Genomic DNA, 12,538 nt, shown 5'->3' with positions numbered 1-12,538 from the left:
TGCTGAGAGGGGTGGAGGGGATCGGCGAGCTGCTGATGAAGACGTCTCTGTTCCAGCAGGAAAGAGGTGCCTCGCATTCACTTTAATTAGAGCCTGCGCCGCACATTCACACACAAAACGTGGAAGAAATGCCTTTCATGTGGCGTGAAAGGTTCAACATTAAACATGTTACTAAGCTAATGCAGTTAAAGCACATTTTCTTTTGATTATCACCAGTGGTGTTTCTTCTATTTAAAAAGAAACCAGTAGAAGAAAACAAATCACCTGTCTGACAGCCACATCCATTAATATGGTCATTAAAAAGAGACGGTGTGGATAATAATCATCCTTTTTCACACTGAAATCACTTGTTACATTGACTTGTCCAATTAAAAATAAATAAACAAACCTGGGGCACTTCGTACTGCTGGAAAATGTTTTAATGGATTAATGCAGGCATTCTTGCAGACAACAACTTCATCTTTTTTGCTTCCAACCAAAAGTAGTTTCAACATCTCAACATGACGCTGAATGATGAGTAATATCATGTAAAAATGATGCTACTCTTTTAATTTACAAAATCCTCTGAAGTGTCTGTCACACCACACTACATACGAGACGGACTGAATAAACATGACAACCCCCCCATTCAAACACAGAATAACATTGCCAGTAGAAGTGATGCTCAGCATCCTACAAATATCCAAGCATGTTAGAGGAAATTTTTGCACATACTCAATTCATTTAATTCTGCACAAATATGTCAGATAATTGCAGAAAATAAATTGTTAAAAACAAAATTGGTACTTGGACACTTTCTTTGACAATAACATGACCATGCATTAGTCTCTCCACTTTTAGTTAACCACAATATATTGAGAATATATATTTGCAAGTTGGCGATACTAAAGGAAAAAAATTCTTAAAATTTTATCTATAACAGTTCACAGACGTATGATCTGGAATATGTCATTCAATGGGAGACTGAGTAAATACTTCCATATACTTCCAATGTTCTAATATATTAGGGCCAAGGTACAGACACTTTTCTGTCTTACATGAATCGTTAGGTTTGACACTGGGTCTTCATAATGGCAGATTATTTTTCCCCACAAATATGCAATAGAACAGACTTTCTTGTACACTAGTCTTCTGAAGATGGTTCAACTGTCATTTACATAGAAATGGTGCCATCAATATGGGGCATACACATCTTTTAAAAAGTGTAAAGAACTGACCTTGCACTGAAAGTGTTCATGCTTTTTAATGTCTAGTCACAAAACGGGCTAAACATTACAAATATATATAATATTTCCCATTTAGTTAAACCTTTGTTACGTTCCTATAGAACTCCATATCAAAATGACTATTCATGGGAACTAGTGCAACCTGGAGGAGGCCTGGTCTTTGTGACAAGGCAGGCACAGAGTAAAATAGACAAAGTACTCTAGAGCAGCCCCAGAGCAATGGCAGATATATTAAGGCCATTTTTAAAATTACGGGAAAAAAACAGTAGCAGACAGCTTGACTTGCTACCCGGGTTGAACAGAATTCAGCTGGGGAAGCAAAGCAAGCAAGCAACACCGACTGAACCGATTTTTTCCCAATGCATTGATGTCAGTCGTCCACGTGCCAGCCTCCCCACATTCCTGGCCAGAAAGCTCCACTCTTCTTTATTCAAGTGTGTTCAGTTTTGGTGGAAATAAGAGTGGTACCCTCGCTAGTCCTTCCTTTGTAAACCCATGCTTCACGCCTCCAGTAAAGTCCTGGGGCACAGTCAGCCAGTCACGACTGTTTTAGACGCTTCCTGGGAAGACCAAAGGGTGGGCACTGCGCTGACGCCAGGGCACGAAAGGCCTCGGCTACCAAGTGGGGATGGGAGTGGATCATTGACTTCCAGCCTGCAGTCTCCATTATATCTGTAGCATGACTGTAAGCACAAGCAGAATGAAGTTACCATTCAGACGTAAGACGTGTGCACATTAAAAATCAATAAACATAAATGGGATGGTAATGACAAAGCAAAAAAAGCAGATTTTCACAGTCAGACTTGAAAAGGGCCATTAGTGCCTTATGCATGAGCATAGGTTGAAATGAACGCAGGACTGGAACGTATTCGCATGTTGAATACAACAGCGACAGATTTTAGGTTCAACCTTTCAAAATGTCCTTAAATAACACACTACATCATCTGAAAGAAAAACTTCCCGCAGCGACCACCTCCCTTCTTTTTAAAATTCTACAAATATTCCATTTCAAGGGTTTATGCAGGTATGAGTCTATTAATAACATGGATACAGAGATATGGAGCTTCAAACTGAAAAGGCAAATAGCACTCTGTCTGCCTGAGCTAAAACAATGAATTCTAATGCATCTGGTTGGGGGAAGAGATAAGAGTGTGTTATTAATCTTGTGTCACATATATCAGCTAATTACATACTTGCTATTCCAGTTCTTTCCATCTTTACAGCCCAGCTGTCTCAGGACACTGCACCTATGGCAAGGAGATAAAAAGGTAAGCATTCAGGGCTGGTAAACAGAAATGGCAGCAGGAATTTATCACTGGAGGTTTTTTTTTTTTTTTGCAATACTTGCCTGTTGATAAAATCTATGGCTTGTGCTTTGAGCTGCTCGGCACTGTGCAAGTCTGCTAGGATGAGGGTGTCGGCCACATTCTCCACTGAAAGGCTGTTGCACAAGGCCTCTTCACACATGACCTTTAAACGTTCCAAAGCATACTGGGGTGGCAGCGGGGGACACGCATACACACAGACACACACAGAAACACAAAATGATGCAGTTACATGTAAGATTCAATGAGGATTCTCATGTTTTGAGGTTTTGTCTCAACTATTTGAAGAACATATAAAAAGCACATGTAGAAAAAGTTACTGAAATCTATTAATCGTATTAATTACGTCTCAACTACTAACGAAGAAATGTAAATATGGAAATAATAAAAAACACAGAATTACACAACTTCACCACATGGTGCACATTTATTAATTTAGTGGTGATGAGGGTTATCATGAAGGGGGAATTCAGCATGTTGCTTATCCTTCAAGAGAGGAAATATCGCCATGGTAACTATTGAAGTGAACTGATTATAAACGCACAACCTAAAAAGACACAATGTGTGGCTGCAAAATTTGACCTCCACTTGTACACAACACACAAAAATATAAATTGTCAAATGAGCATCCTATAGGAATTTATTATTTATTTTCCTCATCAAAGTCCAAACACAATGTTGACCATAGGCATCAAAACATACAGCAACAGTAGTACGTTATTATACTTTGAGAGGTAATTTTTCATGTTGTGTACAAATATGTTAAAAAAAAAGACTTATTTCTCTATAGTTTATCTGTGATGAAAAGATGTCACATTAGATGTAGGCACAGAGAGACAGCAAGCTACATGACTGTCCCTCAGTGCATCAGATTTTAACATGACTGTTTCAGTGATTAAGTGGCCTCATATTAATACTAATACCTCATGATGATACAAGTCTGAAACTGCCGCTGAAGGTGCCAATTTTCAATAAATAAATAATCAAACTTGCACATCAGTTATTTTGATAAGAGCTGATGGATCCAAGCACTGTGTTCTGCTATTATCAGCAAACACAAAGAAGGATTGGTTTCTATAGTTGGTTGCCAAACATTTTAAACGCAGCGGCATGCTCTCCAGCCACATCCAAATTCAGAGGTGTTTATGCCTGATCTGAGCAGCAACACTCGAGGTTAGAGTGAAAACCAGATGTCACAAACCGGGGCAGAGAGATTATTTAAATGTGTTTAAATATGGGGGATATCAGCGCACAGTCTCTCTGAGAAGACACTGATAGTGTTACACTTGATTGCTCTCATGAAAGGTACCACAAAGGGGAAAAAAAGGAGAGCTACAGACAAGTGCACAATCCTTGGCTCTTTTCTACAATCATGGGGTGAAGTGGATGGCAGTGTCACATTGTCAATTTAATATAGTGACAGGAATGGTCAGACAGAGGACTGTGATGTTGGTTTATAAAAAAAACATCTCAAGTCTAACTAAAGACAAGATTCGTGAGGTTACATATTTGCACTTCATTTAATTCACACTGACCACACAAATTGACCAACTAAAGCCAGAACTGAAGGAAACTGTTTTACTGCTGATAAGTCGGAGGTAGATGCTTATTAAAATATAAACATTTCTTGGGTTCTTACTTTATCTGCAGCTGCCAGCAAATTGTCTGCCATCTTCTCCAGGTTGGGGGCCTTTCCTGTGTAGATGAAGCCCATCATTTCCTTAAAGACGTCTGGGTCCACGTCACTGATGTCAACACGGTTCTACAAAAAAAGTTACAAATGGTTACTTGACCACTAGCAAGACTTTGGGAACTGAAAAACATCCATGTCAGATGGTGATGAGTATTATTAGCAATGAGTTGAGGGTGATGTTCATTAAAAATATCTTTGTGTGGCACTTGTACCACTGTGCTCATAAATGGGACTAATGAGCAAAAATCAATGACCTGAGACAAAATATATATATTATAAGCAGATATTCTTACCTTTTTACTTTCTTCCATTTCATGTTCAAACATAGCATTAAACACTGGTGACCTTGCTGTCAAAGAGATAAATTGGACACTGGTAAATATAACAAGCCAAAATCACAATTCAATTGCTGAAAAAACAAATCAATAATTCAAAACATACCAACCCTGAGTTATGTGACAAAGAAAGCACATTTGATAAAAGAGCATTTAAAAAGGGATACAGTTGTCTGACATAAAAAAAACTGTACAAAACAAACTATTACAACTGAACTGGTGCAGCTTCTTTAAAATGCTGTAAAATCTGTGGAGCTGCCACTTTGTCAGCATTTTCTTCCTGACTGCTGCAGTTGCCACCATGTCTAATGGAAACACACTGGAGAGGAGGGCCAGCCTCTCAATCTCCTGGATCCTACAATCATCTGGGTCAAGCAGGGCCAAGGAGGGGTGGTGGGGTGGATTAGTGCCCACTGCAGAACTAGGCCGCCACAAATCAAGCCACGGACACAGACCCCACTACAGCCGTGCTTATGGGCTCTCCACGAGGGGGCATTAAGACGTGTCTTGCTGGAGCCTGTTTGGAGGCTTCTCTCCTCGTTGCTGTGTGCTTAAGTGGCGGTGGCCAAGGACGGTCTTACCTGCAAGGATGGATTTGTGGGCTTTGAACTCCTGCCCTCCCACATACAGGCTACAGTCTGTGAAACGTGAGCACTCCCACAGGTTCCCCAGGTCATCGGACAGCTGGCACTCAGGTACCTTCAGCATGTTCATGTTGGACTGGCCTGAAATGTTAACAGAGTCCTGGACGACGCTCACCTGCAACATGAGAAACATCACAGGGAGAAGCGCACGATGAAGATGACTCATCAAGACCAAGCATAGCAACACATTAAGCAGCAAACATATCTGACAGCACTGGAGGAAAAATCTACAGTTGCAACGACTAAACACATCCGCTTGAGACCGAAGTTAATTCACTTTGCTGAAACACCTAATTGATGAGAAAAGGCATTTGTCTTTCATTTGAATGTAATTTATTTTTCAAAGTGGCAGTGTCTCTGAAAATGCTGAATCTTTCTGGAACTACTCTCCGGCACACTGTCCAGTCCTGGCAGAATTCAGCCAATTGCATTTACATCAAAATTCATTGAAACTCAATTTAACTTGTCCCTTGAGAGAGCATTTTAGGAGACATTTATTCTTCTTGACACAATGAATTCAATTATTTTCAGAACAAGTGTCATTGTAAATAATGAGAAAAGGGGGAAGCATTTCACTTCCTCAGATTTTAATGTAATTTGAAGCAAATGTCATCAGTGTGGTTGTAGTTAAATGGCACTGCAGCTTACACTCTGGTGTAAATGCACAATGACAAGAATTAGAGACTTGAGCTGCGATTCAACTAAGAGTAACACTTGGAGTATGAATTCTTCAGCACTATAATGATCTTCTATTATTGGCCAAGATTCAATGATCTGTAGCCCACGTACAACACATCAGCAGCTCAGTAATACGACACTGCTACACAATAAAGACAGATGAGAATAACAGAGGCTGAACAGACATACTTGGCATTATGGGGTTTGGCAATCCAAATTCAGATCATTCAGCCAGTCAGCAAAGAGGAGAGTAATTGAAACAACCAAATAATGCTAGGAGCTGTGTCCAACAATACAGCCTCTTTGTGCCCATTTCAGAGCTGGAGATCACATTTTTCACATAAATTATACACAGTAACTTTCTGTTTTAGTCTCAACACCACAGTCAGTTCACTAATGATTGATATCCAAACTCTAAATCTTCTCTGCTTCATTGAACAACATGTAACAGGCATATTTAAAGGATGTCGTCGCCAAAAGAAAGGACACACATTTGAGAGATTGCCATTTTCTGTGGACAGATGAGAAGAGCCGTGTGTGCCAGCACCATGACCTTGGAGAATGAGCAACAGATTCAATGGGGAAAAATTACTCTTCACAATCCCATTCACATGTCATTTAAGCACTTCTGTAAAGTTCCACCTTCGTTTCAGGTAAAAGCGAGGAGAGTGTGGCTCTGTGTAAACAGAATTGTAACGGTTTAGTAATAATTACCTCACAGAAGAGAGTGAGCTTGTCATCTGGTAAGAGTCCATTAGCTTCATCGAGGAGGAAATCTCTCCTTATAAATTTTTTGAAGCCCCAGTCTTTACCTTGGACAAATCTATATGCTCTTTGGCTTTCTGTAAAACACAAGAAAACAAATAACTCAGTCTTGTTAGAAACCATACCATATCACATGACGATCATTTTCACACTGAGGGTGGGAAGCCTCGAAAAACACCTTGCTCGAGAGTTGAAATGTTGATAAATTTATTTACCTCCAACCAAACCAAACCAAACCAAACTGATAAATAGTGCAAAGGTAAAGTGTAGCAGGTTTAAAAACAAGCAGTCATACATCATCCATCGTGTTTCCGGTTGCAGATTGATCATGAAGTGTTCCACAACAACTATTTGTCAAATTCCTGACATTCAGATGAGTTACAGAATTTGGGCTTCCCACCATGAGCATCGCATCAGAGGATTACGGCTGCTGCGTGAATGGTCTACTGCCTTTGAAAATAACCTGAAGTGAGGCTACACAAGGAAAACCAAACGTACATAATAATGAGTGGATGTGGTGATGATTCTGCTTGTACTCACCCATCGCTTTTGTCTCCTCCCTTTTAGCATTCAGCAAAGAAAACTTGAACTTTGCCCGGACTTCACTTTTTGGACAACTAACAAGTAGTAAATATAATGACAGATAGTCTTTGCTTTCGTCATCAAGTCCCTTTGGATTGACACGCAGACACCTGGAAAGCAAACAGATGCCACTGCACGTTACTAATCATACTAGACAAGACAGTTACAACTGCTTTTATCACTTGTGTCAAAACAACACTGAGGACACTTCAGGAATGCCACTCCAATGCGTTGTTTAACGGAAGTACTTACCATTTCATTTTGTCATTGGGACCAGAGGAGAAGGTTGAGCTCTTCAACACCTCGCCCATTTCTTCTCTGCAAAAACTAAAGTTGTTTATGGTCCACATGTAGGAAAACTTCACAACTTTGACCTTGGAACCAGAAAGAGAAACATAAGGAACCATCAGACCAAAGCTTTGTTTCTTTTGTTTCTATTTTTTTTTTGTTTCTATTTTTTTTTGTTCTATGACTAACAGCACGTCAAACTGTCTGCTGTGAAAAGGCGTATTAACAAAAGAAGGAAAAATAAAAGTAGCAGTGCACGTTGAGAAGGAAATACCAGAGCTCAGGGCTTTCCCTCTCCCTTTTCTATGGCTGAAAACTATTCAAAAAGATACACCTAATGTAACTGGCATCTCAAATATGATCTGGCTCTTTTGTGTACACAACATGACACAATTAGTTCCATTATGCCCATACCTGTGTGTAACACCAGCTCTCTGCCACAGGTCCACTTGACATCTCCCCAGGAGGAGGAGGGGTGGGAACCCGTGACATCACTGGCTTCGGAGTACCACTCACTCACGTCCTTTAAGCGCTAATCATTCAAGAGAGTAGATATCATTAGTTTTGCAAAAAATTAAAAGCACAGATTTCATTTACTAAATCAACTAACTTTTTAACCAATAGTTTAAAGTCTAGCAAAAAAAAAAAAAAAAAAAGATGGCAAAATCCTTCCCTGGAATTTGACTTGTGATCGTGATGGAAAAAACAGAAGTCTGAACTCTCATGGCAAAGTCAAAATATGTGAATTCAGCTGCAATTGCTGCACGGGTATGGTGACACATGATGCAAATGTATCTATGGTAACATAGCAAATTGTGTGGTCTATGCTAGAATCAGTACCTACTTAAGTGTGGAAAGCATTACTGAAAACAGCTTCAGAAAAATCACACTCCCTGGCTGGTCACATTAATGTACATGTTCAAAGCTACTCTCCAGATCATTAGAAGAAATGACTGTGAAAAAGACCACAGGTAAAACAGACCTCCTGTAATTTAATGACATGGTGTGAAAATGTGAAATTATGGCATTATTTTCATCACTTTTAGAACACCTCAGACTAAAGCAGCTGCGGTGTCAAACACTCAGTATCCTGTCACACTTCAAACTTCTGAAAGACGACCAAACAGGAACCATAAACAGTGAGACTGACACTATCTCTAAAAGGTGAAATCTCAAGTGTTATTTAAAACTGAAAAAAGTTTCCAGAATTATTTTTCAAATGTACTGGAACTTACAACTCAACAAATACTGAGCTACAGCACAACATGTTCTCCTCTCCCCCATTTATTGTACTGATAAGCTTTTTGCTACTATCCTGGCTAACTAATAATAATCTATTTTCCATGAGGGATAAATATATAAAACATAATATCATTCATCCTGCACAACACCATGCATACAACACAGGCAAACCGTATCAAATCCCTATAGTGTGGCATCAAGTAAAGAGAATCAACACAATCCTGTTGTCGATTACAGCAGAGCAGCTAAATGTATGTGTGCTTGGTGCAGCTTAAAGTTTTTAAATGGCACATTATGCCAGATGGGGCAGTCTGCTAATCACAAATTAACTGTGGACACTAGGGAGACATTAAATCACACTATGCCTTTAGTCAACACATAGATTTTTTCATAACTTGAGCTCAGCCTCCCTGAGAATTGAGTGTTAGTCTCCGATTCATTATGTAAACAAAGGAAGATATCTGGATAGCTATCTGCACAATTTTACCTGAGATAATTTAATTGGAAACATGTAGTGGAAAAAAACAAACAGCTTCTCACATCATGCTCTTGACTCACTGTTGAAGTGAACTAGCTAGTTGCTTAACAGTTTTGTACAGCAACACCTGGCCTAAGAGTATTACATTCCCTCCTCACCTGAGACTGTGAAGAGTGTCTGCACATTTCATTTCACCTTTCTTACAAAGTGAACTCCATGTCAAAGCCTCTAAGCCACATCATATCTCCGATCAAGCAATCTCAAAGTTAGGGTATTTCCTGTTACTTCTGCAAGGTATAAATATGGTCCACAATGTCATTTTTTTTGGCAAGTGGCAAATGGAGCGAGGCAAACACCTACAAATACAATACAACTATATCGTTCATTTAAAAATGTACCATACACACATTTTCATGTACTGCACACTGACACAATGCTTGATGCAATAATTACAAACAACAGAGATGTATCCATGGCAAGATGACAAGAAGCACTAAAAGCCAAGGGAAAGGATGACATGGCTAGAACTTCTGTCCGTCCAGCTCTCATCTCTAAATTTCAATTCTTTTGTGTCCCCTAAGCAACATGTTTCCAGCATTTTTCTTCATTTACATTGAAAATCTCTTATTTATCTTTTGATTTTTCAATATTCTGGGGTAAAAGTATTCAAACTGTGAGACAATGTGCACGTATGGCCAAGCCAGCAGGGACCACACTAAATGATACCTGTTGTCTCTATTAATGTGATTCACCTTTCATGATATTACGGGCCTCCAAGTCTCATAAAGTACCACAACACTGGGCTACCAGGCCTCAAATTCAACAACTGTACAGTTCACTGATGCCACCCTTACATATGATGATTATATGTTAAATAGATATGTACTGTATCATGCAACACAAGCAATGAAATGAAAACCTTCTCATCACCTCTTGATTGGTTGAAATGTATAATGATGGAGTTTTTCTAAGTTATCACAGGATCCTTCATGGCCCCATCTCCATGTTCCACTCTAGAGATAAAGAAACAAAAATTAGACCTTGAAAATGGAAATGAAGTGCTATTAACGCTACTGAAGCATCTGGCAATAAAGTCACAGCTCTCACAATAAACCAGAACAGTCACATCTACCAAGGGACATAAATGAACATAGTGACAGCGATCAAACCACTCAAGAATGCCACGTTATTAAAAAGATACTCAGATACCAATTTGTGTTAGCCCACACAGGCAATGTGGGGTTTGTATACATTTCCATGTATCATAATCAACCACATCACATTTCAACGCTTTCCCGTGAAGCTTTGTCAATAACCGAGGGCCATAAACCAGTCAGTTAAATGAGCTAACTCAGGACTCACCGGCAACTTTGTTTGGCTAACATCTTAGCTGGGTCGTGCCACCTCGCCTTCACTACAACACAAGTGATGCTATCCGGAAAGGCACCTAGCTAGTTCGCAGTAGTTTAAGGTTAAATTGTCGTATCTTAACTGAGCTATACGGCTCGCTCTGGCCCAACATTATATGTTATACGAGATGTAAGCAGATGTGACTGCGTCTGATACAATGTAATCGAAATCAGTGGAGAGCAACAGCTCAATGTTAGCGTAACATCAGCTAAAGTGTCAACACTAAATCCCAAACCATCAATATCGCTTCACGATTCGCCTCCTATAAACATATACAGACAGATAATCAAGCAAAGCCCCCATAATCAAAATGAAGAACAATAGGATTTCGCGAATCTGTCAATTATGTGTGAAATACGTATTTAGCTAACACAAGCTAACATGAATCTTCTCATTAGCAAGATTAATGTTAAGTTCACTTTAGCATTGGACCGCAAATGCAGCTAACACTGATCTGCTAGCTTGTTAACAGTAAATCCTTCCCCATACAACCGGTCGGACTCACGGTAAATGGTCCTATGTTGAACCACAAACTAGCTAACGACACATCAACTTAAACTGTTCATGTCCCGTGCAGAGCCCGCAGTGTAAAACAAAGGGCCTGATTCCTGTGGCAGGATGCTAACTACCCAAGCTAACGTAAACCCTCACGTTTTCGGCTGGTGGGAAAACAACCGCGGCTAAACAGCAGCTAGCTGAAGCTAATCTCTGCACTGATGCTCACAAAAAGTTTAAAAAGACATGGTGACGGCGTACCTTTCAATTTCATACTTCCATATATATCGGACAACGCATGTAGCTTTGTGTCACACTCGCTCCTTTCACCCTCGGTTACTTTAAACTCTTTTTCACTCAATCTCTTCTCAAGGCTTCTTTGTCTAATTTATATCTGTGCTAGCTTACATCTGTCTAGCTGGCTGGTATCTTTAACAGGCTAGAAAATAGAGCCAGTGCGCATGCGCCACATTTGGATAACATCCTGGTCCATCTCTTTTTTTTCTTTTTCTTATTTTCCCCTCATCCAAACATACTTGTACTGTTACTGCTACTAGTACCACCATAATAATAAATCAAAATGAACCCTAAATAAAACTGATAGATGATAGTATGATGAAGGTATAATATAATTTTTCATTTTTTATTTTTTAGTGGTAGCAGTAAGTAAGTTTGAAGTTGCAACCATCTCTTCTCTGTTCTTGATTAATGGTATTGTACATTGTCCCGTAATAATAAACTAAACTAAACTAAACTAAATTAGGCCTAAATCAAGAGCCCTTCTGAAACATAGGCTATTAAAACTACAATATAATTTTATTTTAGGTCTATTGCGATCTTTGTCTCTATTCAGTCACTTTGTAGGCTATATGTTGTAAAATACTGGTACATTACTATTTTTAAGATGCCAACAAGTGGGCTAAACTTTGACCCATCTGAAAGTATGTGTAACTTAGTGTAGGAGTACCTATTGTCTGTGTGGGTCGATGAGGTTATAATTTGTAAAGGTTTGTCTTTTTTTCTTGTACAAGTTAGGCTACATGTGTAACTTAGTGTAAGTACCTATAGGCTATAGTGTCTGTGTGGGTCGATGAGGTTATAATTTGTAAAGGTTCGTCTTTTTTTCTTGTACATAGAATTCTGAATATAAATGTATTCATTCACAGCATGCTTGAGGGTCTTCATATGGGAAAATGCAAATAATGTATATGGACAGAGTAGGTGTAGGCCTACTCATCATCTGCCTATTATCTGCCCATAATTGCCCATCCTCATAGGCTATACAGACATCGAAAAATAAGTAAAGAACAGAGTCTCGATAGATGAAACCCCCAAATGCAGCTCATTCTCAGCCACTGTCTCTTCTTTCTGCTTCTG

General features: G+C 39.3%; 1 protein-coding gene across 1 annotated transcript; it reads right to left on the bottom strand.

The window, feature by feature from the left end:
* Positions 1-401: 401 nt before the first annotated feature.
* LOC146979437 (speckle-type POZ protein-like A) lies at positions 402-11,593 on the bottom strand. Its single transcript, XM_085789271.1, has 12 exons — positions 11,423-11,593; positions 10,187-10,269; positions 7,951-8,068; positions 7,501-7,622; positions 7,207-7,358; positions 6,616-6,743; positions 5,161-5,338; positions 4,538-4,593; positions 4,191-4,313; positions 2,575-2,717; positions 2,420-2,473; positions 402-1,909 (listed from the first exon to the last, which is right to left on the bottom strand). Exons 3-12 carry the CDS (start codon positions 8,026-8,028, stop codon positions 1,765-1,767), a joined length of 1,179 nt encoding a protein of 392 aa, XP_085645397.1. The 5' UTR covers positions 8,029-8,068; positions 10,187-10,269; positions 11,423-11,593; the 3' UTR covers positions 402-1,764.
* Positions 11,594-12,538: the final 945 nt, after the last annotated feature.

The sequence above is a fragment of the Trachurus japonicus genome, chromosome 10 (genome assembly GCF_045865225.1).
Source record: "Trachurus japonicus isolate A0001 chromosome 10, Traja_1.0".
Taxonomy (NCBI): Eukaryota; Metazoa; Chordata; class Actinopteri; order Carangiformes; family Carangidae; genus Trachurus; species Trachurus japonicus.
Note: the sequence above shows the minus strand (reverse complement) of the source record. Positions and strands in the feature narration are given on the sequence as shown.

Bases quoted from the DNA above. Each gene is read 5' to 3' on its own strand.
- LOC146979437 (XM_085789271.1), bottom strand. From the start codon at position 8,028: ATGTCACGGGTTCCCACCCCTCCTCCTCCTGGGGAGATGTCAAGTGGA. The intron at 7,359-7,500 runs GTAAGTACTTCC...TTTGCTTTCCAG, and splicing joins CCCAATGACAAAATGAAATG to GTGTCTGCGTGTCAATCCAA. The intron at 5,339-6,615 runs GTAATTATTACT...CTCATGTTGCAG, and splicing joins AGCTCACTCTCTTCTGTGAG to GTGAGCGTCGTCCAGGACTC.